This window comes from Nicotiana tomentosiformis, chromosome 11 (genome assembly GCF_000390325.3).
Source record: "Nicotiana tomentosiformis chromosome 11, ASM39032v3, whole genome shotgun sequence".
NCBI classification, from domain to species: domain Eukaryota; kingdom Viridiplantae; phylum Streptophyta; class Magnoliopsida; order Solanales; family Solanaceae; genus Nicotiana; species Nicotiana tomentosiformis.
In genome coordinates this window covers 106,901,349-106,927,391 of record NC_090822.1, presented here as the reverse complement: position 1 = coordinate 106,927,391, position 26,043 = coordinate 106,901,349, and the positions used below count along the sequence as shown (strand labels likewise).

Genomic DNA, 26,043 nt, shown 5'->3' with positions numbered 1-26,043 from the left:
TTCGCCTCTCCAGAACCATAATGTAAACTACGTACCCCGGTCAGATATGATAGATACCGGTACGCCATGAAGCCTGACAATCTCACGGACGTAAACTTGAGTTATCTGCTCCGAAGAGCAAGTAGTAATCACAGGAATGAAATGACTTGACTTGGTCAATCTATCCACAATCACCCAAACCGCATCGAACTTTTTCTGAGTCCGTGGGAGCCCAACAACAAAATCCATAGTGATCCGCTCCCATTTCCACTCTGGAATCTCCATCTTCTGAAGCAATCCACCCGATCGCTGATGCTCATACTTCACCTACTGACAATTTAGGCAATGAGCTACATATTCCACTATGTCTTTCTTCATCCGCCTCCACCAATAGTGCTAGCTTAAATCCTGATACATCTTCGAGGCACCTGGAAGAATGGAATACCGCAAACTGTGAGCCTCCTGGAGAATCAACTCACGCAAACCATCTACATTATGCACACATAGCCTGCCTTTCATCCGTAATACACTGTCATCTCCCCATAATACACCGTCATCTCCGATAGTGAGTTCCTTGACATCACCGTGCTGAACCGTGTCCTTAAGGACAAGCAGATGGGGGTCATTATACTGACGCTCCCTAATACAATCATAAAAAGAAGACTGAGAAACCACACAAGCCAACACTCAGCTCGGCTTAGAAATATCCAATCTAACAAACTGGTTAGCCAAGGCCTGTACATCCAAGGCTAAAGGCCTCTCTGCTACTGGTAGATACGTTAAAGTGCCCAAACTCTTTGCCTTGCAACTCAAGGCATCGGCTACCACATTGGCCTTCCCGGGATGATAGAGAATGGTGATGTCATAATCCTTAAGCAACTCCAACCATCTCTGCTCCCTCAAGTTAAGATCCTTCTATTTAAACAGATGTTGTAGACTCCGGTGATCGGTGAAAACCTCACAAGGGACACCATACAAATAGTGTCGCCATATCTTCAAGGCATGGACAATAGCTGCTAACTCGAGGCCGTGGACAGGATAATTCTTCTCATGCACCTTCAACTGTCTAGACGCGTAGGCGATCACTCTACCGTCATGCATCAACACCGCACCGAGGCCAATGCGCGACACATCACAGTACACCGTATAGAACCACGATCTAGTAGGCAACACTAACACTGGGATTGTAGTCAAAGTAGTCTTGAGCTTTTGAAAGCTCTTCTTGCACTCATCGGTCCATCTGAATAGAGCACCCTTCTGGATCAATCTGGTCATAAGTAATGCAGTAGACGAGAAACCCTCCACAAATAGACGGTAATACCCCGCTAAGCCAAGAAAACTCCCGATCTCCGTAGTTGAGGATGGTCTGGGCCAACTCTGCACTGCTTCAATCTTCTTTGGGTCTACCTTGATCCCGTCACTCGATACTACATTATCCAAAAATGCCACTGAATCTAGCCAGAATTCATACATCAATAATTTTGCATATAACTCCTTCTCCCTCAAGGTTTGAAGCACAGTCCTCATGTGTTGCTCATGATCCTCCCGACTACAGGAGTACACCAGAATGTCATCAATAAACACAATAACGAAGTAGTCGATATAGGGATGAAATACACTGTTCATCAAGTGCATGAATGCTTTTGGGGCGTTGGTTAGCCCAAATGACATCAAAAGGAACTCGTAGTGACCATATCGAGTCCTGAAAGCAGTCTTTAGGATATCTAGCTTCCGAATCTTCAACTGATGATAGCCTGAACGCAAGTCGATCTTAGAGAACACTATGACACCCTGAAACTGATCAAATAGGTCATAGATATATGGAAATAGATACATGTTCTTCACTGTGACCTTGTTCAATTGGCGATAATCAATACACATCCACATAGAACCATCATTCTTCTTCACAAACAAGATAGGAGCACCCCATGGCGACACACTGGGCCGAATGAAGCCCTTATCGAGCAACTCTTGAAACTGTTCCTTTAAATCCTTCAACTCTATTGGGGCCATACGATAAGGTGGAATAGAAATGTGCTGCGTGCCCGGTAAGAAATCAATGCCAAAGTCAATATCTCTGTCGGGCGGCATGCTCGGATGATCTGCTGGAATTATATTTGCAAAATCCCTCACAACCAGAACTGACTCAACAGTAAGAGTATCAACACTAACATCTCTCACATAGGCTAAATACACATCACACCCCTTCTCAACAATTCGCTGAGCTTTAAGAAATAAAACAACCTTGCTAGGAACATGATCCAAGATACCTCACTACTCTAGCCGCGGTAGACCTGGCATAGCCAATATCACCGTCTTAGAATGACAATCAAGGATAGCGTGATAGGGCGACAACCAGTCCATGCCCAAAATAACATTGAAATCCACCATACTGAGCAATAATAAATTGTCTCTAGTCTCAAAACTACTAAGAACAATCAAACACGACCGATACACACGGTCAACAATAATGGAATCACTAACGGGTGTAGATACATAAATAGGTGAACTCAGAGAATCACGGGATACACCCAAACACAAAGCAAAATAAGATGACACATAGGAATAAATGGAGCCTGGATCAAATAAGAATGATGCATCTCTGTGACAGACTGAAACAGTACCTATGATAACAGAATTTGATGCAACTGCCTCTGTCCTAGCAGAAATGGGCATAATATCTGGCCTGGCCTCCCCTTCTAGGGAGATCTCTACCCGTCTCACCTCCACCCCTAGCTAGCTATGTAGGTGGGGTGGTACCCGGTGCTACAATCATAGCCTGAGGACCCGGTAGAGCACGCGGTGTCTGAGAAATCCGTGGAGGTACACCCCTCCTGAATCTGGGGCAATCCCTCACCAAATGACGAGTGTCGTCACACTCAAAATAAGCTCTCATAGGACGTGACTGCTGTGATTGGCTCGTGCCTGATCGACTGGACTGACCACTGGAAGTACCCCGTACAGGAGGCACACTAGACACTGGAGGTGCATAATAAGGATCCTGGGGCCTAGTAGTAGATGGAGCACCACTGGCAGCTGGAAGTGCTGAATGAACAGGGCAACCCATATAACCTCTGCCCCGACGACTGTAGCTGGGGAACGAGTACCACTATAAGTGCCAGACTCTTGAGACCTCTTGGACTTTCTCTTCTCTCTATCCCGAGTCAGCATACCCTCCAGCCTCCTAGCAATCCCTACTACCTGCTGGTACGTAATATATATTTCTAACTCTCGGGCCATGCTCAATCTGTTGTTGGGGTTGAGCCCCTCAATAAACCGACGAACCCGCTCCCGAACAATAGCGACCAGGGCTGATGCATGCCTGGCCAAAGCACTGAATCGGATCGCATACTCTATCACGGTCATAGCACCCTGGTGTAAATATTCATACTCTATACGCCAAGCATCTCTGATACTCCGAGGAACATACTCCCTCAAGAACATATCTGAAAGCTGAGTCAAAGTGAATGAAGCTGCCTCTGCCGAACTATCCAACTTGTATGCGCACCACCACTGATAGGCCGCTCCTCTAAGCTGGAATGTAGTGAAAGAAACCCCACTAGTCTCCGCAACACCCATAGTACAGAGAATACGATGGAAGTCCTTAAGAAAACCCTGGGCATCCTCTGACGCCAAGACACTGAAAGTAGGTGGATGGTACTTCTTGTACCTCTCAAGTCTAAGCTGCTCTACCTCAGAAGCTGTTGCCCTAACCGCGGGCTGAACTGGAGCTACCGACTGTATTGGTATGATCTCTGGATCTTGGTCTACCTGAACCCGCTGCTCTAGGGTACCCGCAATGGGAGTCTATGCTCTTCCCCTAGCCTGAGATGTGGCAAGAGCAAGGAGTATCAATCCTGCCTGAGCCAAGGTACTGAACATGCTCAGGAACTGGGCTAGAGTCTCTTGGAGAGCTGGTATAGTAACAGGTGTCTCAGGTGCCTGCCCTCCAACTGGAGCTACTGGTGTCTTCTCTGTAGCAGCACGTGCGCGTGCTCTGGATTCACCACATGGACGTCCTCGGCCCCTACCCCGGCCCCGGCATCTCGCGGCTCTAGCAGGGGGAGCGGGTGTCTGATCATTCGATCCAGCTGTACGTGTCCTCACCATCCGTGAGAGAATAATAAGACAGAAGTTTAGAGTTCGAAGTAAATCTCGCACGATAAGGAATCAAAGAAAGTGAAACGTTTCCTAACAGTTCCATAGCCTACCGAAGATCAGTACAGACATCTCCATACCAATCCGCGAGACTCTACTAAACCTTCTTGTGACTCATAATACCTATGAAACTAAAGCTTTGATACCAACTTGTCACGACCCCATTTTTCCCTCCGTAGGATGTTGTGATGGCACCTAGTCTCTAAGACTAGGTAAGCCTAACAATTTGTGGAATAACTGAATAACAAAACTGAAGCTCAAATCTAAACATGTGATATAAAAACTACGATTCAAAATCAATACATCTCCCAAAACCCGGTAGAAATAAGTCACAAGCTTCTAAGAAAAATTACTAAGTATCTCTATATATCAGAGTCTAAAGGAAAATAAGGAAAACAACATAGTAAGGATAGAGGGGGACTCCGAGGTCTGCGAGCACCTGCAGATATACCTTGAAGTCTCCATGAGCGGTCCAACTCACTAGTATCTGGGCTGGTGGAAAGAACCCGAATCTGCACAAAAAGATGTGCAGAGTGTAGTATGATTATGCCACAATGGTACCAAGTAAGTGCCAAGATTAACCTCGGTAGAGTAGTGACGAGGTCAGGTCAGGGCTCTACTGGTTTAAAAGAAAAGTAAGGTAGAAGATATAGTAATATTTTGAAATGACTGAGAATTTAAACAATATGAAGTTTTAGAAATTATGAGCACAATAAATAGAGTTACACAGCAGGGGCACTCCTGAGGTACTGCCTCGTAGTCCCAAATGTAAAGATGCAGTACATGGGGATCTCTCGAGGAACCGCCTCGTAGTCCCAAAGTAAATATGCAGTACATGGGGGATCTCCCGAGTAAATGCCTCGTAGTCCCAAAGTAGATATGTAGTACATGTGGATCTCCCGAGTAAACGTCTCGTAGTCCTAAAGTAAATATGCAGTGTAGAGGGATCCCCTGAGGAACCGCCTCGTAGTCCCAAAGTAAATATGCAGTACATGGGGATCTCTCGAGGAACTGCCTCGTAGTCACAAAGTAAATATGCAACAGGTAATCGAAAAGAAACGCGAATTTTCCGCAATAATCTTACAGTTAAAAATTTAATTCAAATCAAGTAAAGCAGGTAATTCAACTAAGCATGTTGCACAAATTACAAGTAAGAATTAAGGCACGTAACCATGAGATACTAGGCTAAACATGATCACAACATATGTTGAGGCAACTCAGTTAATGTATTTTAAAAGATGACAAATCAGCAAGAACCAAATTTTCCATAATCAGCCCGTGTATGCACTCGTCACCTCACGTACACGATGCTCACATATCACAAACTGTTACAACAGTAACAATCCTAAGGGGATTTCCCTCACACAAGGTTAGACAAGTCACATACCTCAAATGTCGCTCAATCAATCGGTAAGAATGCCTTTCCTTCAACTTTCCAACTCTGAATGGTCCAAATCTATCCAAAAGCAATTACATAATATGAATACAACTGCAAGAAAATAATTTAAATAATGAAACTACGACTTTAGCAAAGAATCAAAAATCTGGCCCAAAAAGTCGACCCTAGCTCACGTCTAGGAATCGGGTAAAAGTCACAAAATACGAACACCCACTCGACTACGAGTTCACCCATATCAAAATTACCAAAATCCGACACCAAATCGCCACTAAATTCCTCAAATCATTTCTCCAAATCCCTAAACTCAAACTCCCAATTTTCACCTTAAATACACACTAATTAGGTGGGAAATCAACGGGGAAACAAGATTATTGATAAAAAATAAACATAAGGGACTTACCTCAAGAAATCCCTCGAAAATGCTATCAACAATTGCCCTAGACCGAGTTTGCAAAATCCAAAATGACAAAATATCACGAAGCCCTTGATTTAATAGAATCTGCCTAGGTTTCCGCTTTTGCACACCAAATTCCGCTTATGCGGCACTGCTTATGTGGTGAAGTCTCCGCATATATGGAGTTTACTTAAATCCCCAAGTTCCACACCTGCGCGCAAATCTCTGCATCTGCGGATGCGCTTCTACGGTCCCTCGTTCTCTTCTGCGGTCGATCCCACGCAGAAGCGACTTCGCTTCGGCGGCCCTCACACTACACCTGTGACCACTGGCCAATTCGCTTAGCCCCGCACCTGCGCCCAATTTCTCGCACCTGCGCCCAATTTCTCGCACCTGCGGTCGACCTTGCACAGGTGTGATTACACCAGAACCAGCCCAGCACCAGAAAATATTCTATGTCCAAATATGATCCGTTAACCATCCGAAACTCACCCGAGGCCCCCAAGACCTTAACAAAATATACCAACCAGTCCTAAAATATCATATGAACTTAGTCGAGCCTTCAAATCACATCAAACAATGCTAGAAACACGAATTTCACATCTATTCAAGCCTAATGAACTTTAAAGTTTCAAACGTCTACATCCGACGCCGAAACCTATCAAATCAAGTCCGATTGACCTCAAATTTTGCACACAAGTCATAATTGACATTACGAACCTATTCTAACTTCTGAAATCAGAATCCGACCCTGATATCAAAAAGTGCACTCCCGGTCAAACTTCTCAAAAATCATCCATTTTCCATCTTTCGCCAATTAGCGCTAAAATGACCTACGGACCTATAATTCAACATACGAACATGATCCTAACACAAAAATCACCCTATGGATCTATAGGAACTGTCAAAACTCCATTCAGGAGTCATCTTCAAACAGTTCAAACTACGATGAATTCCTATGACTTAAACCTCTATTTTAGGGACTATGTGTCCCATTTCACTCAGGAACCAAAAACAAATCTTCCTGTTAAGTTACATAACCACTAACTGAAGTAGAGGAATCAATAAATAGGGGTTCGGGGCTAATTCTCTCAAAACGACCGGCCGGGTCGTTACATCTCCTTTGAAAATGGAAAGAAATGTGATATCATTGGGTTGGAAAGGTAGGTAAGACTGATTCTCACTCTATTGAGAATGTCTACTTGATAGATGGACTGAAGTACATTCTAATAAGTGTATCACAATTATGTAATAGAGGTAACATGGTAGCATTCACCTCTACAAAATGCTTTGAGATTAATATTACCACTGACAAGATAGTTTTGCAGGGAAAAAGAGTGAACAACATATATGTTGTGGATATGTCCACAATTTTTGATAATGAACTCACTTGCTTAAGTGTGTTGGATAATGATCCCCTCATTTGGCACAAGAGACTTGGACATGCCAGTCTAAGTCAACTCAACCAATTAGTCTCTAAGAACTTGGTGATAGGGCTACCTAACATTAAGTTCAAGGAAGATAAAGTTTGGGAGGCTTGTGCAAGGGGGAAGAAGGTAAGACCCTCTTTCAAAAGCAAGAAAGTGGTAAGCACTACCAGGAAGATGGAACTGGTCCCTATGGATCTTTGTGGACCAATGAGAACATTGAGCAGAGGTGGTAAGAGATGTGTTATGGTGCTTGTTGATGATTACTCTAGGTTTACTTGGACATTGTTTTTAACATCTAAAGATGAAACATTTGACATGTTCACTTCTTTTGTTAGAAAAACTCAGAAACAACTAGGTAATCAACTTGCATCAATTAGGTTTGATCATGGTACTGAATTTGAGAATGCTAAATTTACTGAATTTTGTGATGAGTATGGCATAAATCATAATTTTTCTACTGCTAGGTCTCCACAACAAAATGGAGTAGTTGAAATAAAGAATAGGACATTGGAAGAAATGGCTAGGACTATGCCTCTTTCTAGTAAACTGCCCCATATTTTCTGGGCAGAAGCTGTGAACACTACATGCTACATCATAAATAGGTGCATAACTAGACCTCTTGTTGAGAAGACTCTATATGAGTTACTTAAAGGGAGAAAGCCAAATATATCCCATCTTAGGGCATTCGGATGCAAGTGCTTTGTGCATAATAATGGTAAAGACTCCCTAGGTAAGTTTGATCCCAGAAGTTATGAGGGAGTATTCTCGGGATATTCTTTACATAGTAAAGCTTATAACATTTATAACAAAAGAACTATATATGTAGAAGAAAGTATACATGTGGTTTTTGACGAAACTAACATTCTTTCTGAGAGGCAGGAATATGATGATAAAACAATTGGGCTGGTAAGAAACTCAAATGAAACCACGGCCCAGACTGAAGCTGCACCAGAGGAAGGAACATGTGATGGAACAGGTCCTTGCACCTAGGGAAACTTGACAGGGGGAACTGAACAAAGAGGAACCGATCCTCAAACCTCGAGGGAACCTGTCCATGAACCTATTCCTCAACAACAAAACATTGAAGGAATATCTAGGGGAAACCGGCTGGTTGTGAAAACTTACAAGTATCAAAGTTCTCATCCCATTGAGAACATAATTACTAATCCAACCTTTGGAATCAAAACCAGATCTTCCTTGAAGAATATTTTTGCTTTTGATGCTTTTTTATCTCTTATTAAACCTAAAAATGTTGCTGAGGCTTTGTAGGTTGCAGACTGGGTGAATGAAATGCAAGATGAACTCAAACAATTTGAAAGAAGTCAAGTTTGGCATCCAGTACCAAGACCCAAGGACAGATCAGTAATTGGCATAAAATGGGTTTTCAGAAACAAACTTGATGAAGATGGAATAGTTATAAGAAACAAGAAAAGATTGGTGGTTCAAGGATATAGTCAAGAGGAGGGCATAGACAATGATGAGACTTTTGCTCCAGTTGCAAGATTGGAAGCAATTAGACTCCTTATAGCCTTTGCTGCCTACATGGAATTCACTATCCATCAGATGGATGTCATAAGTGCTTTCCTCAATGGCTATCTAAAGTAAGAAGTGTTTATCAAGCAACCTCCGGGAATTGAAAACAAGGAATGTCCTGATCATGTGTACAAGCTTGACAAGGCACTTTATGGGCTCAAGCAGGCTCTAAGAGCATGGTATGAAAGATTACAAAATTCTTGCTTGAGCATGGCTACAAGAGAAGTAAAATTGACAATACTTTATTCTTGAAAGAAAAAGGTAAAGATCTCTTGGTAGTTCAGATATATGTTGATGATATAATCTTTGGAGCAACTACTAATAAGTTAAGTAAAGAATTTACTAAACTAATGGGGAGTGAATTTGAAATGAGTATGATGGGTGAGCTTAATTTTTTTTTAGGCTTACAAATTAAATAAAATTCAAATGGAACTATGATCCATAAGCAGAAGTATGTGAAAGAGTTGCTTAAAAGGTTTAAAATGGAAGATTCCAAAGAAATTGACACTCCTATAGCAACAGCCACAAAACTGGATGAGATGAACCTGGTTCATCTGTTGATCAGAAGTTGTATAGGGGAATGTTTGGCTCCTTGTTATATCTCACTGCTAGCAGACCTGACATTGTTTCCAGTGTAGGCCTTTGCGCTAGATTTCAGGTAAATTCAAAGGAGTCTCACTTGACTGTTGTCAAGAGGATCTTGAGATACCTAAAAGGCACCATTGACCTTTGTCTATGGTATCCAAAAGGTAGTAATTTCAACTTAGTGAGGTATACTTATGCTTATTATGCAGGTATTCTTGTGGATAGAAAGATTACCTCATGTATGGAACACTTTCTTGACTCATGTCTTATGTCTTGGGCCACCAAAAAGCAAAATTCTGTGGCCTTGTCTACTGCTGAAGCTGAGTATGTTGTCGATGCCTCATGTTGTGCTCAATTATTATGGATCGAACAATAATTAATAGACTTTTGGATTTGATGTAGGTTGTATTCCCATCTTTTGTGATAACGCTTTGAGTAAGGATCACTTTGAAAGGAACATGTTAGAATTAAGGACGATTAAGATCACCTAAAAGAAACTGGTTCTAACTCAATGATTGGTTAAATAATTTACAAATTTTGTGAATAATTAGATTAGATATTGCTTAATATCATGCTTTTATTAGTATACTCTTGTGCCATGTGCTAAAATGTCTCAATGATGTCTAATGATATTATCCTTATTTGCTTGGAAAAAATCAGTCTTACACAAGAGAACTTTCAGTAAAGAACCTGGTTCATCGAGCTTATAAGGTATGTATTCTACACTCCGCATAATTTTAAATAACTGCATATGGATCATGAACTGAAAAGTCCTACTTTATCCCAAACTACTTTTGAACCAATTAGTTACAAACGAACACGTTTCATCAAGAGTCCCACACGCCATAATTGCCAAAATATTTGGGAAGAGTCGAACGTCTTTTAAAACTGAAACTTCCAATGTGATTAGACTTATAGACTTCAAAAAGGTGTTGTTATACATTCAACCTTTCCCTCTTTAAATTGATCTGACCTTACCCTCTTATCTCAAATTTATTCGAAAGATCAAAATTTCCAAAACCTCAAAACTCTCTCTATTTCTCCCAAGTTTCTGAACTGATCAACTAGCAAACACCCATGAGAATCCCAAAAACTCTGAAAACCCTTCCTCACCACCCAAAGAACCTTCACCCACACTTTCAACCACCCAAACCCCCAAGAAAAAGCATATCAAAATGATTGCATGCAATACAGTGGCTAGTAGAGAACAAGCTAAGAAATTGAGTGAGATGCTACAAGCCAGTCAAGCAGAAGAACCCTGAAAATCTGATGAGTCCTTCAAGTCTGCAACCGAGGGGGAAGAACCAGTTTCATCTAAAACAGAGCAGGTAACATCTGGTCCAAAAATTGCAAATGAGACTATCTCTAAGGTTGCTAAAAATCTAGAAAATAGGATTGTTTTGGTACAAACTATGGCTGGGGTTGAAACAATTAAGTCTAGAAAATAGGGTGGTAAAAATAAAAATGAAAAAGAAAAAGAGAGTGAGGGTGCTCAAGGCGATGTGAGGGAAAGGGAGAAGAAATAGTGGCTGGATCTCCTTCACCCACTCTTGTTGATTTGACTGAAGAAGTTGTAGCAATGATTGTATTAAGTGAAGAGATTAGTGATAATAAGGAGACTATGAATGAAAGTATGGGGATAGAATCACATGAGATAAGTGATGGTTCTGGTGATAGAAGTGCAACCGATGTGTTGGTTAGGTTAAGGAAACGGTTTCATGAACCAGTTCCTTCTCTTGCTAAAATAGACAAGAGTCCCGACCTGCTGCAAAAGGTGTTAAATAGTTACAATAATAAAAAAAAGAACCAAGTTGGAAAGACTACAGGATAGGGCATGAGTGGCACTAAGAGAAACAATGCTCATTCTATCCCTGTAGCAATTCCTCCCACAAGAGGAAGAACTACAAGGAGCCTGAAGAAGTAGAGTGAGGCCAATGTAAAAAGGGCCTTAGCTGAGAATGCCAAGAAAGTCGCTTAAAAAAAAAGGTTGGTAAGCCAAGTTGAGTAGTCTAGATTAAGGATATGAACCTGGTTCTTGAAGATGAATATGAGGATGTGGAAGTACCCATACCTAGTGCCAAAAAGAGAACGAATTCTCGAGAAATAGAGGTTGAGGGCTCAATTGTGTCTAAAAGTACTAGGTCTGCCAAAAGGAGCAAAGATGCTCAAATAGTGGAAGAAAATGGCTAAGCATTCTGAGAATGATAGGCTGAAAAAACGATTGGCTGAAGTAGAGGCTGAGAGAGACTCTCTCAAGTGTGAGCTTGCAAAGTAAAAGGAGAATAGTGATAGTATTCTTCAATATATGTTGAAACTGCTTCAAGCAAGAACCAAGAACCCGGTCCTTCCCAGTTTTAAACCCTTCCTAAGCCTAGTTTGTAACCAGTAATCCAAGTGGGATGTTTTTTATTTTTTGCTCATGGTTCTATGTTTTAATTTCTTCTTATGCCTCGTGGTAGGATCTTATCAATCAATGAAATTCACTAATTTTGCTTTTATTGTTTGTTGATATTTCTTGGATGGCTAATATCCTTAGATTGAAAAAGAGAAAATTGAAACCATGATTGCATTTGAAGTAGCCCCAGTGGCCATGATTGATATATGTTAAAATCTGGTTACTTACCTTAGTTGTGCAACTTTTCGATGATGCCAAAATAGGGAAGGTTAGGTGTTCTTTTGCTTGGACTGTGATGTTTATAACCTAATGAATATGGTCCTTGATGATTTGTGACTTTAAATGTAAAGTGTTCTAATATTGTGTTGGTGTTGAACTAAGTTGAAATAGGTTCCATGCTTATGAAAAGCACTGTGTTTGTCATCATCAAAAAGGGAGAATTTGTTAACCAGAGCGGTTTTGGTTTTGATGATTGACAAAGGAACACATGCATGAACCAGGTCCATGGACAGTGTACACATGTAACGACAGAATCAAACAAAAGGCATGCATGTGAAAGGGATAAGTATAAGTGGTTATTTATGATAATCTCTGAACAAAAAGGTTGCATATTTGATAAGGAGTGGGACTCCTTACTTGAAGAGAACTCTATCCAAGATAACGAAAGAGTTACAAGTTAAAGATAACTAGAACTCTTCCACCAAGGAAGAGTAAAGCATTAGACTTCTAGCTAATCCTTATTCTACTAACTCTATAAATATTAGTTTTGGTCTCTTTTATAGGAGATGCACACATACTGAAGTTAAGTACGGATTGAGAGCAAAATAGCAAGGCATTTTGTAAGCAATTTCTATGAGATTTAAGAGTGCGATTCTGAAACTACACGAACCATATTGAAGAACCAGCTCCATAAAGAGTTTTGTGTGTCTTTCTTTATTTCTAGTTCAAAGTGTAGTAGGCGTTTTGAGTTGTACCTTTCAGCTTTCTAAGAAGCAAATTGTACTAGGTACTTGAGTTGTATCTTTCAAGTTAGAGTTAACTTGAAGTATTCGCAACAACCTGTGGCGTGTTTCTATACGAGTTAGAGTTAATCTTTAGGTTTGCAAGAGGTTGTAAACTCTAGTTGTATTGTTCAAGTTAGAGTTAACTTGAAGCAGTCGCAACAGCCTGTGGCTGGTTGCTACAAGGGTTAAAGGTAATCTTAGGTTTGCAAGAGTTTGTAAACTTTGTTGTTGGCTCAGAGTTGTAGTGAAGTGTTTGGAGAAAGTCCTACTGGGTAATAGGTTGTGGTTTTTTTACTTTTTGACCCGGGTGTTTTCCACGTAAAAATCCTTGTGTTATTTACTTCTGCATTATTTATTCCGCAATTGTAGTGTAAGGAACGCATAGAAGAATCGGGTCCTTCAGTAATCCGGTACATGCGAAAATTGAGCACCACACAAATCACCCCTCTCATGTGGTATTGAAGTATAAAACATCAGTCTCTACTTGACAACCAACAACCTCAATTCTTGCCAATTCTGGCCATCCTTATCGCATGATTACACGATCTTTGACTGGCTCTCTTAAGCCTCGTATTTCCCCTCTTTAGCTGCTTCTACAACATCTTCTTTGACGAAACCTCACACCTTTGCTCAAGTAACTAAACACACATACTGGCAGCATGCAATGAGTGATGAGTACACAGCCCTTCTTCAAAATCACACATGGACTTTGGTTCCTCCTCCTCCCCAGACCAATATTGTTGGTGGTAAACGAATATTTCATATCAAATACAAAACTGATGGCTCTGTGGACAGGTTTAAGGTGCACCTTATTGCTCAAGGTTTTTCACATCAACCGGGGTTGGATTATACTCAAACCTTTGCTCCTGTGATCAAGCTTAGTACAATGCTCTTGGTTATTTCCTTGGCATTACAAAATAATTGGTTTATGCATCAACTTGATGTATCTAATGCCTTTCTACATGGTGAGTTGGATGAAGATGTATACATGCACCAACCTAAGGGCTTTGAGCACCCGAATTTTTCTCATCACATGGGCAAGCTTAATCGCGCTTTTTATGGCCTCAAACAGTCGCTGAGGGCTTGGTTTAAGCGCCTTGCGACTTACTTGCTTGACATTGGGTTTAAACAATCTTCTGCCGACCATAGCATGCTTGTATTCAAGTTTAATGATGCAATAATGATTCTACTTATATACATGGATGACAGCTTTATTTGGTTCTTCTAAGTCACTCATCGACCAATTCATTTTTTTTATGAGATCTGAATTCTCAATGAAGGACTTAGGACCTTTACATTATTTTCTTGGAGTTGAATTAGTCTCCAATTCTGATGGTATTCTCTTGTTGCAGCGAAAATACATTAATGATATCCTCCTCCGGTTTGACTTGGCTAACTCTAAGCATGTTTCAACTCCATTACATAGCAAACAGGACTGGAACTCAACTTCTTCTTCTCTACTCTCTGATCCATCTATCTGTCGACAAATGGTAGGTTGTATTCAAATCTTGCATGCACCAGACCCGATATTCATTTTGCAGGCATCGCAATTTCTTCATCAGCCCCGTCAAAGCCATTTACAAGCTGTTAAACGCATTTATCGATACTTGAAAGGGACAAGTCACTTAGGATTACAACTTCATCGCAAATCATCTCCTCTACTAACCATTTACTCCGACTCATATTGGGCTGGATGTACTTCTACTACACGATCAACAACAGGGTTTTGTATTTTACTTAGAGACAATTTGATTTCTTGGGCTGCCAAGAAGCAGCCAACTGTAGCTCGAGCAAGCATAGAAGCAGAATATCGGGCTCTTACCGTTGCCGCTACAGAAGCGACATGGTTGCAATATCTTTTGCGTGATCTTGGTTTCTTCCTTGCATCTCCAATTATGGCCAAATGTGATAACATTGGTGCAATACACCTTGCTCATAATCCAGTATTTCATTCTCGAACTAAGCATGTTGCACTAGACTATCACTTTATTCGGGAAAAGATGGCTCAAGGAGATCTTTTAGTATCTCATGTGCACGACTTCTTATCAATTAGCTGATTTATTTACAAAGGTTCTTTCATCATCTAGATTTGCTCAATTAGTTTTCAATCCTCATGTATGTCCCTTCCCTTCAGATTGAGGAAGGGTGATAGAGATAAGTTTCAAGAGTTTGTATTGTGGAGGGAATAGAGATAAGTTATGAAGAGTTTGTTCTGTATAGGGAACTTTGGCATTTGTATTTGAATAAATACGTGCAATGAGAAGTAAGACATAAGTTGGCCTAATCATCAAACAAAGTTTTCTTATCTAACTTTTTACTTCATCACTTAATTTTAGATAATTGGTCATCAAAGTTAATAACTTTTTTTAAAATCATTCAATTTTACCTAGTTAGATCATTCTTGCGGGATTTTGTACTTAACCAGTAAGACCTAGTAACACGGAAAAGATAATTTTAAGAATTTTTTATTAAAATACTAAATTAAAACCTGAACCACTTTAAAATTCAACCCACTCACTTATCCAATACCTTACCTGTCCCACATATATGAGTCGATTTTAAGTACAGCTTTTTTGCTCTATATGCAATTATAGTTAATTTGAAAGTTAATTTACTTTTGGACAATTCTTTATATTATCGGACTTTTCAGTTCCCATCTCAAAAATTACGTTACATCTAATTTAAAAGTTAAAATGAACAACTTATGAAAAAAGTTGAACACTGCTATGGAAAGAGCAAGACAAACTTCTGAAGTTCAACATTCAATAGATGATGATGAAGACACGTGGAAAAATTCAAATCAATTTAACCATTCTATTATAACTCTGCTATGCTCTACTTAAAATTATAGTTCTTCAATTATTTTTATAGTTATATGAAATTGCAATTTATTTTAAATTCGTTGCCATTAGGCTCTAAGTCAAGTGCAAGGGAACTGAAAATTTCAATGATATAAATTCTTATAGTAAGAAGTTGTCGTAAAAGTCCAATTATACACATCAATATTTTTAAAACTTTGTTTAACTCGAACAACACTTCTTGTAAAATCCAGAAGTCGTGAAAACATTCTGTGATATTTCTCGATGGATTTACGAATTTTCTTTTTAAATACTTGTAAGATTTGATTGTTTTAAATTTGATGTAACATAATTTTTTAGATGAGAACTGAATAATTCAATGATATAAATCATTGTCCAAAAACTTTGCTTAACTACACTTGCATATAAAGCATAAAATATGTTAACGTTGACCCATATATGTAGGACAAGTTAGGTATTGGGTAAATGAGTAGGGCGGATTTTAAAAATAGTTTAGGTTTTAAATTAGTGTTTTAATAATTTTTTCTTAAAATTATTTTTTGCCATGTCACTAGATCTCACCTAAAAGTATAAATCTGGCAAGAATGACTATTAAGTAAAGGTGTCAAGGGGTCGGGCCGGACCGGTCGGGTAGAGAAAAAAGGAACCGCATGGTTTAAGTAAAGGTGTCAAGGGGTCGGGCCGGTTTCCAGTTATTTTTAGCGGGTTTACCGGTTCCGGGCCTAATGGGCCGGGCCATTTTTTTTTTTTTTGTATTTTGTATAACAATCATAATTTATATTAAGATAAAGTAAAAATGTAAAACACTAAAAACTAACGTATAAAAAGAATGTTTGAATAAATTTCAAAGGCTTTAAAAGCCTTATATTTGAAAAATTCATTACGAATTTAAGATAATTCTATGAACATGAAAAAAATATAACTTATAGTATAAGGTTTATACTGGAGTGTTGATAACGATATGTAAGGATCAAACTTCAAAGGCATTCATTTCAAATTTTCATTGCATAATAATACTTCAAATTAATCTAACAAACTAAAATATTAAGCTTAAATAAGTCTAATACTTTTAAAATAACACAAATTGTCTCAAATCAACTTAAATATGAATTTCTGGAGGACGCTCAAAACAACTCTTCATATCACTCTTTAAACAGCATGTGCCCTCCCATTTCGACGAACATTTAAGACTCGACCACAGTTCTTGTATTTTACTTTGCGAACTTCTTCATTTTCTTCTACCACCTTGTTTACCCAAAAAATGGATAGCAATTGAATTTATACGCAGTTTTAAGGATACGTGATATAGCTTGGCACAAATTGAGAAAATGTATATGTATATTAATATTGAAATTGACTGTAAAAGAAATAAGCGCAAACCAAACGAATCGAATAGTCTTGGCCCTCGAGTTTGATCACCCTCAAACCAAGTGGAGATTCAAGTAATATAAGAACCGAATAACAAGATATTGCAAGCTAAAAAAAGATAGTATTTTTCTTTATATTGCCTGAAAAGCTCTCCCCTTACAAATGATCAGACCCCCTTTGTATAGTAGGGGAGTCCTACTATTGATATAATGCTAATACAATTAGGAATCTCATGATAGGCTAATTAGTCGTCCACTCCTTGATTTGCGCCGTGATTTTCGTCGTGATTCTCGCCTGATTGCGGATATTTCGGCTTTTCGTTATTTGGCTCGGTAAGCTTTACTCGATCTTGCTCGGTCCCATTCTTGGCCAGTCTTAATCTTGGCCAATCTCGATCTTGGTTGGTCTCGATCTTGGCTGAGCTCGATCTTAATCGATCTTTGAGTCACGAGCTCGGCAATCTACCTTCGCACCATGGTTCGATATAACACGAGTTTGAAATTTGCACTATCATGTTCTACTTTCGATAAGTCATACGAAAGGCAAGCTCAATTTTGACCGTATACAGATAGTCCTCTCGTTTCTCGGAAAGAAGATGGCGAGAAACGATATGAATTCCCGAACTCCGACTAGATGGATAATGACGTCTGCGACAAGCCCGATTATGACGTATGTGACAAAACGTCCCGTCGGTCCAGTTACCAAGGCATTAAATACCTACCGCCATCATCAAGCTATAAGTATTCAAACTTTCACACTCAAAAGCTCTTTCTACTCTTGCTTCTTCTTTAGAAGAAAAAAAATCCCTTTGCTTCACAATTTTCACACCAAAATTTCTATAACTCTAATCAAATCGTATATCATCCTAATTCTCTTTTCCTTTGCTTATTAATAGAGAAAACTTCCAAAATCGTACCGCAAAAGAAGGCTGCTTCATCATCACGGCCCGCTGGCGGTAAGGCTGCAGCGGAACCCCACCTTGAGGAATTCGTTCCGGCAGGATGCCCGGCTGTTACTGATTTTAGGGTCGAAAAGGCCTCCTTGGTAGCGGGCCGATGTGAACCGGTCTCGAGGTACATATCTACAATCACCGAAAAACTCCTCCTTAGACTTAAGCAGGAATGCAGCTGAGTCGATAAGCATGTGGTGGTTCCTTCGCTCGAGGAATCGATCATTACCTTCATAGAGGGGTTTCTAAGTGTTTACACTTACCCCTTTAAGTTGGGTCCCTTAGACCCCATCATTATTGCCTTTTGTAAAAGCTATGATGTGGCCCTCGGCCAAATCTACCCCTCTTTCTGGAGAGTAGTGATTCTCCTCCGATGTTTTGTAAGGAAAATCGAGGGATGTCCCATTACCCTCGATCACCTTGTGCGCCTCTATAGTCCCCGACTCTATTGAGGGGGATTGATCAAGCTTGCTCGCCGAGCCAATAAGGCTATGTTCTCGAGCATAGATGAAGGTCGGGACCGAGGTTGGATGGGTTGATTTGTTCGAGTAAGGACTTTGGATCTGATCTCTGCTGATTACATGCAATTTCCCGAGAAATGGAACATGAAACGTAAGTAGCACTTTGCTTAGAAGGTTTAATCTCGTTGCTTTTCTTCTTATTTCTTTTTATTGATATTTTGTTTTTGGCGTTGCAGCTGTGGCCCAGATGCCAGACCCAATTCCGGATCTTAGAAAATGGGTCAAAGGCCCCATGTTATAGAGGTCGTACTCAGAGCGTGCTTGGATGGAGTTGTCGAAGGGTCGATGGGAGGCCCGTAACCTTGGTGAGTTTCCTTCTTAGAACGGTGATCGTTCAGGCTTTTCTTCGAGCTTACTCATCTTTTTCTTTTGCAGGCCTCGGAAAGGATGTTGCAATGAGGTCCCCATCCGGTGACGAAGAAGTCCTTCCACCTGCTCTGAAGCAAGCCAAAGAGAAGAAGAGAAAAGGGGCTCAGAGTTCCCCGTGCTCGGAAAAGAAAAAATCGGGGAGGAAGTTTCACAAGCCCAAGGGGGACACTAGTGTTATACCTTCGAAATTAATTGGCCGATTAAGGGACGAGCCGGGAGAAGGAGAAGAGGAAGATAATTCCAATTAGTGGATCGTGTGCGGGCTGATGTTTCGATACAAAAATCCTCCGAATTGGCGAAGATCGGTGAGGGAGCTTTGGCCGACGTTCCTGAATCAGTAAGAGTTGAGGCCAACCCATCCCAAGCTGAGATGGTCGAAAGAGAAATCGGGGGCGAGGCTTCCTGGGCAACAGAAGATGTCTTGAGGGATGAGCTTGGAGTGATCGATATTTCTGGATCCCCTCAGATTTCGGATGCTATGATCCACGAGGCCAATATGTTGGAAGGTCGCTCTTACGAAGGTATTTAGGGGGCGACTGATATCCATGGCTTCTTGGATGGGTTTGAGTACGTTGTCTCGGATGATGTCACCGGGTTTGGTGGTTTACCAGTACCGAATAAAGCATCGTCATCGGGCACTACCGGGTTCTTCATCGAGCCCAAAACTGGTGGACAGGATTTCCAGCCCCAAGTGTTAATCCCGACCGTAGGCGGAATATAGTGCTTTCTATCCCGGCGGATACCTGGATTTTCTCTCCTTCCGTGGGGATTGCTAGCTACCTTCGATCCTTGGTGACTGAGGAAGACCAAGTCGTGATGAACGCAGTGGGAGCCACTTGTCTTTTTAATGAGGCCCAACATGCTCTCAGTCGGGTAACTTTGAAGGTTTCTCTATTATTTCTTTTAATCTCTGAGTTGTAGCTAATTCTAAAATCTTCTCCCTTGTTTGTAGGCTTCGGTGTTGCATCATGAGGCTTTCCTCTAAATCCGAGAGGAGCACGAGGTTGAGGTTCGGAACCTCACTGAGAAAAGTGATACCTATAAGCTTTTTAGTGATAAGCTTCAGGCCGATTTAGTGACGGCTCGGGATGAACATGCCGAGATGGCCGAGCAAGTATTCCGAGTTCTTCACGATAGTGAAGATAAATTAGAGATAACTACTAACGATCCGATTCTGCAGATTCGGCAGAGGCTCGAACAAATCGGACGGCTCCAGACACAGGTAGATGCGATATAGGCCGAGGCGAAAGAATTCAAAAAGAGCATGGACATCCTAGCCTCAAAAAAGGAGACCGTCCAAGAACAACTGGAGTCGGCCGAGACCCAGCTTCAAGCTTCAAAAGAGAAGGCCTCGGTGCAGGTCGAGAAGGTCAAGGAGCTTCAATCTCGTTTGGATTTGGTTGTTTCTGATAAGGCAAGTTTGGCCAACGAACTCGAAGTGGCCAGGTCCGAGGTGGCCATGGCCAGATCTGAGGTGACCGTAGCCAACACAAAAGTTGATGCCAAAGTGACCCATTTTAGGGTCGACGTTGAGGCCATCCAGGCCAAGGGCATGATAGATCATGCAAAGTGGCAAGCTCGAAGGGAAGCCCTCGAGGGAATTCATGCCTAGGGTTTCGATATTGCAACTGAGATCGAAAATGCCAAATCAGAGGAAGCCAGGGCCTGGAAGCTGGCCTTCCCTGAGGAAGACTCCAAGAGCTCGAGTGAATCCGAAGATGGAGAAAATCCTAATGATGGAGATGCAACCTCCGATGAAGACCAAGCCACTTAGGATTTTTTGTTTATGTTTTGCATTTTTCTAAGGCCGTTTTTCGCGGTTGTAAATTTTTTTATTAGCCGATTTGGCCTTTGTAAAAAATTATTGTATATAAATATAAGGCTTTTCTTTCCCTTTCAGCTCTCATATTTTTCTTTTGTTTTGTCATTTGTATTTACAAAGATTAAAAATGCCTTAGCATGAAATAAGGTTGTGTTCAAGGGTTCGAACAAACCTTGCCTTTACTGCCTTTCTGGGTTAAGGTGTTAATGGACGATGTTACAAAAGTTTGTTCCCTAAAACATCTCAAGTTTTGAGATTTTTGCCGAGTAGCCTTTAGAACCGGTTGTGAATGAATTTTCTCTTTTTCGAAGCCCTTTTTTTTGTTACGGGTTTCAGACGTCTCCGAACATTGTTAAGTTGGTCGTAGCCTTTTAGTTCGGGAGATACCCATTGGGCTTGTTTTTCCGTTTTGTCCGGGCTTCCCCGAGATAATATTCCCCGAGTGGGGTGGCCGTGACCTTTAGAAATCGGGGCATTGCCTATTAGGTCTTTTGCTCCCGAGGCCCGATGACTTGGGCTGTTTGAGTCGGATGGCAGTCCCCGAGTGAGGGAGCGATCGTTCGTATTCTGGTTATGTATTGCCCTTGGGCTTGTTATTTTCGGAAGTACGAAGCTCTTTGATGTGTAAAGAGAGGAAAAAATTTAAAACATAAGATGATTTCAAGAATAGTACTTCTCTTTATTCTCGATCGAGACAATCATATATGCGTACATGTTTTACGTCAGGGTTTGAATGATCTATGTGGGCACGACTCATTTTGACCGTTTGGCCCTTACAATAAATCCTGTCTATCGAGACCATCCCTTTAAGAAGTAGTTTTCTAGCCAGAGTTTATATTTTGAGATAAATGCATATGCGAGGGTAGCCCCCCAGTATTCGAGGTTGATTGCAAAGGAACCTTGGATATTGTTGGATTGATCTTCGGTGCCGATTCATAATCGGTCTTGATTCTAAGTTAACACGATTCATCGTCGCCTCGTTAAAAACCTTGCCGAAAAAAATCCATTTGGGGAAAAAATCGGTCTGAGGGAAAAAAGAGTGCGACACGTGCTTTCAGACCTAAAGACTTCGTGCCGTTCGCTAAAAAATCTATCGTCGTTTCTTGTCGACCACCTGCATGTGTTAATTTTAATAGAAATTAACGGAAAAAGGGTGTACCTTAGCAGTAGTACCGTTTTAGGTGAGATATGCTTCAATTGTTTGGTAGTTGTTCCCCATTCATCGTTCTGAGCTTGTAGGACCATTTTCCGGTGACCTCGAGAATTTGGTACGGTCCTTCCCAATTCAGACTCAATTTTCCTTCATTAGGATTTCGGGTGTTGAGGGTGACTTTTCTTAGCACTAAGTCCCCGATATTAAAATATCGAAGATTAGTTCTTCGATTGTAGTATCTCTCGATTCGTTACTTTTGGGCGGCTAATCGGACGAGGGCGATTTCACGCCTTTCATCCAATAGTTCTAGGCTCGTATTCATGCCCTCATCATTTGATTTCTTTGTTGCATATCGAAACCGGATACTCGTCTCTCTGACTTCTACCGGTATTAGAGCTTCGACGCCATAAACTAATTAGAATGGAGTTGTGCCGGTGCTAGACTTCGAGGTTGTGCGGTATGCCCAAAGAACTTCGGGTAGAATTTCCTTCCATTTTCCTTTGGTGTTGGTTAGCCTCTTCTTAAAATTTTGGATGATCATTTTATTGGTTGATTCGGCTTGCCCATTCCTGCTGGGATGATAAGGTGTTGATAGGAAACTTTTGATCTTGTGATCCTCGAAAAATTTGGTTACTTTGTTGCCGATGAACTGTTTTCTGTTATCATACACAATTTCGGATGGCATCCCGAATCGACATATGATGTGATCCCAAATGAAGTCGATGACTTCCTTCTCCCTAACTTTCTCGAAGGCCTGAGCTTCAACCCGCTTAGAAAAATAGTCAGTCATAAATAAAATAAATTGAGCTTTACCTGGTGCCCATGGAAGAGGGGCAACGATATTCATTCCCCACTTCATGAATGGCCATGGAGACAAGACCGAATGGAGTAGCTCCCCGTGTTGGTGAATCATTGGTGCATGTCTTTGGCATTTGTCACATTTTCGAATAAACTCTTTCGCATCTTTATCCATGTTGATCTAATAATAGTCGGCTCTGATTACCTTTTGAACCAATGATTTGGCACCAGAATGATTTTCGCAAGTGCCCTCGTGAACTTACCTCAGAACATACTCGGTGTCTCTCGGCCCCAGACATATCGCTAGTGGACCATTGAACATTCTTCTGAACAAGGTTCCGTCTTCGGACAAGGTGAATCGTATTGCCTTCGTATGCAGGGCCCTCGATTCTTTTGGATCTAAGGGAATCTTTCCGGTTTCCAAATACTCTATGTATTTATTTCTCCAATCCCAGGTCAAGCTTGTGGTGTTTATCTCAACGTGGCCTTTTTCGACGACTGTCCTCATGAGTCGTATGACGGCCCCCGAATTGAGTTCGTTGTCTTCGACTGCTGACCCTAAGTTTATGAGGGCATCGGCCTCACTATTCTGATCCCGAGGCACATATTGCAAAGTCCACTCCTAGAATTAGTGCAGAGTTACTTGCAACTTATCTAGGTACCATTGCATTCGTTCTTCTCTAACTTCGAAAGTTCCGTTAACCTGATTCACCATGAGGAGAGAGTCGCATTTGGCTTCGATCACCTCCGCTCCCAAGCTTTTGGCTAGTTCGAGACCTACAATCATGGCCTCATATTCGGCCTCGTTGTTAGTCAATTTTACAGTTCTAATAGATTGTCTAACCATGTTACCCGTGGGTGGTTTAAGTTTGATGCCGAGTCCGGACCCTTTTGCGTTCGAAGCACCGTCCGTGAAGAGGGTCCAGATTCCCGTACCCGATTTTATCAATAATTCTCTTTCGACCCCAGGTACTTGGGCCGGCGTGAAGTTATTTTTCTTCTTTAGTAACGAGAAACATCGATGGCTTTTATCGGAGGAACTCGAGATAAATTGCCCCAGGGCGGCTATGCGCCCGGTTAACCTCTGCACGGCTTTTACGTTGTCAACTACTGTGATGTCCTCGATAGATTTGATCTTATTGGGTTTGATCTTGATTTCTTGGTTGGACACCATGAATCCGAGAAATTTGCCTGACCCAACGCCGAAGGCGTATTTTTCTGGGTTATGCTTCTTGTTATATTTCCTCAAGATACTGAAGGTCTCCTACAAATGTTTCAAATAGTCCTCTGCTCGCAAGGACTTAGCTAACATATCATCAATGTAAACTTTCATAGATTTCCCTATTTGTTAACATCCGGTTTACTAGGCATTGGTACGTGGTACTAGTATTTTTTAACCTAAATGGCATTACATTATAGCAGTAGGTTCCATATTTGGTGATGAACGAGGTCTTTTCCTTATCATCCGGGTTCATTTGTATCTGGTTGTACCCGGAATATGCATCGAGAAAATTGAGTATCTTGTGGCCGGTCGTGGCATCGATCATGCGATCGATATTAGGCAAAGGAAAAGAATCTTCGGTGCATGCTTTATTTAGGTCTTTGTAATCTACGCACATTATAAGTTTGTGTTCCTTTTTTAGGAATTACCACTATGTTTGCTAACCATTCGGGGTATTTTACTTCCTGGATGGACCTTATTTTAAGGAATTTGGTTACTTCATTTTTGATGAAGGTGTGCTTGATCTCGGATTGGGGTTTTCTTTTCTGCTTTACCGGATGGAACTTCGAGTTCAAACTTAGTTTATGGGTGGTGATTTCCGGTGGGATCCCTGTCATATCGAGATGGGACCAAGCGAAACAATCTATGTTACCTATAAGAAATTGAACTCGTGCCCAGGTATACCTTTCGTTCGGGCAGACGTTCGATTAGTATAATTTGCTCAGCTTTTCAACCGTCGATTTGGTGGCATCGGAATCATCGGGGATTATGAATGATCAAGGAACCCCGTAATCGCTGTCTTCGTCAATCTCTTGCTTATCCGATTGGGTCGAGGCTGGAATTGATGATTCCTATTTGTCTTCCCGTTTTGCTTTAGAACCTGAGTCCCTTATCGATGAGAGTGTTGATATCAGAATTACCTCATTGACGGAAAACATCTCCTTTGCAGCGGGCTGCTCCCCAAAAACCATCTTTATTCATTCTGGCGTCGACAATTTTAATACATGGTGAAGGGTCGAGGGCACGACCCTCATGTTGTGGATCCATGGTCTTCCGAACAAGGCATTGTACCTCATGTCCCCTTCGTTCACATAAAACTTAGTTTCCCGGACGGTACTGACCACGTTTATCGGCAACGTTATCTCTCCCTTAGTAGTTTCACAAGACATGTTGAATCCGTTTAGCACTCGGGTTGCAGGCACGATTTGGTCCTGTAGGCCGAGTTGTTCTACGACCCTCGATTGAATGATATTGGACGAACTACCTGGATCAATCAACACAAGTTTAACTCGAGTTTTATTCATGAGTACAGAAATTACCAGTGCATCATTATGGGACTGTATGATTCCTATTGTGTCTTTGTCATTGAAGGATAAAGTTCCTTCTGGTATGTAATCTCGAACCCATTTTTCCCTTGTGATTGATACTTTGGAGCGTTTTATCATCGGACCTTGAGGAACATCGAACCCTTCGATGATCATATGAATGACGTGTTGGGGCTCATCTTGTTTACTCTATTTATTGGAATCCCTGTTTCTGAAATGATTCTTAGCTCTGTCGCTCAGAAATTCTAGAAGATGCCCGTCATTGAATAACCAGACTACTTCTTCTCTCAATTGTCGACAATCCTCTGTTCGATGGCTATGTGTACCATGATATTTGCATATCTGATTGGGATCCCTTTGTGCAGGATCTATTTGTAGTGGTCGAGGCCATTTAGTATCTTTGATGCGTCCGATAGCCGATACGATGGTGGATGCATCGACATTGAAGTTATATTTTGACAATCGTGGTGCTTCTTTAGGTCCGGTATGTCTGTCGAAACCATTCTTGCTCATGAACCCTCGAGAGCTCTGGCCTCGATCATTTCTCCTTTCACTTCGCATAAGGTTTCGCTCAGGTTCGTTGCCTCTACGCTCTCCATTGCACGGCTGATATCGATCCCTGTTCGACCTTGGTTCTCGATTGATATCCCTCTTTATTCTATCGATGGATCTAATACGATAAACTGACCCGGGTGAAGCCCCGAGTTGATCATCTTCAACCCTGATCTTCGATTGATACCGATTATGGACTTCGGCCCACGTGACAGCCGGGTATTCTATCAAATTTTGCTTCAACTGTTGCGAAGCCATCGAACTTCGA

At 41.2% G+C, this 26,043-nt stretch overlaps 3 protein-coding genes across 3 annotated transcripts; 2 read left to right on the top strand and 1 right to left on the bottom strand.

Moving 5' to 3' along the window:
- Positions 1–375: 375 nt before the first annotated feature.
- Positions 376–4,089, bottom strand: LOC138901987 (uncharacterized). The gene is made up of 6 exons (XM_070189789.1): positions 3,805–4,089; positions 3,007–3,717; positions 1,892–2,199; positions 1,387–1,528; positions 1,157–1,236; positions 376–619 (listed from the first exon to the last, which is right to left on the bottom strand). Exons 1-6 carry the CDS (start codon positions 4,087–4,089, stop codon positions 376–378), a joined length of 1,770 nt encoding a protein of 589 aa, XP_070045890.1.
- Positions 4,090–7,192: 3,103 nt separating this feature from the next.
- LOC138901986 (uncharacterized) lies at positions 7,193–14,105 on the top strand. Its single transcript, XM_070189787.1, has 5 exons — positions 7,193–7,589; positions 8,187–8,266; positions 8,630–8,961; positions 9,470–9,687; positions 13,465–14,105. The coding sequence occupies exons 1-5, from the start codon at positions 7,193–7,195 to the stop codon at positions 14,103–14,105; spliced, it is 1,668 nt and encodes a 555-aa protein (XP_070045888.1).
- A 46-nt stretch (positions 14,106–14,151) lies between these two features.
- On the top strand, positions 14,152–14,934 carry LOC138901985 (uncharacterized mitochondrial protein AtMg00810-like). The gene has a single exon (XM_070189786.1). The coding sequence runs from the start codon at positions 14,152–14,154 to the stop codon at positions 14,932–14,934; it is 783 nt and encodes a 260-aa protein (XP_070045887.1).
- The last annotated feature ends 11,109 nt before the right edge of the window (positions 14,935–26,043 follow it).

Excerpts from the sequence above, each read along its gene's own strand:
- LOC138901987 (XM_070189789.1), bottom strand. The coding sequence starts at position 4,089 with ATGGTGAGGACACGTACAGCTGGATCGAATGATCAGACACCCGCTCCC. Across the intron at positions 3,718-3,804 it reads TTGCTCTTGCCACATCTCAG|TCGGTAGCTCCAGTTCAGCC; the intron begins GCTAGGGGAAGA and ends ATACCAATACAG. Across the intron at positions 620-1,156 it reads ACTTTGACTACAATCCCAGT|GGAGCGTCAGTATAATGACC; the intron begins GTTAGTGTTGCC and ends TGATTGTATTAG.
- LOC138901986 (XM_070189787.1), top strand. The coding sequence starts at position 7,193 with ATGGTAGCATTCACCTCTACAAAATGCTTTGAGATTAATATTACCACT. Across the intron at positions 8,267-8,629 it reads ATGATAAAACAATTGGGCTG|GTTGCAGACTGGGTGAATGA; the intron begins GTAAGAAACTCA and ends GAGGCTTTGTAG. Across the intron at positions 9,688-13,464 it reads TACTTATGCTTATTATGCAG|CTGCTTCTACAACATCTTCT; the intron begins GTATTCTTGTGG and ends TCCCCTCTTTAG.
- LOC138901985 (XM_070189786.1), top strand. The coding sequence starts at position 14,152 with ATGAAGGACTTAGGACCTTTACATTATTTTCTTGGAGTTGAATTAGTC.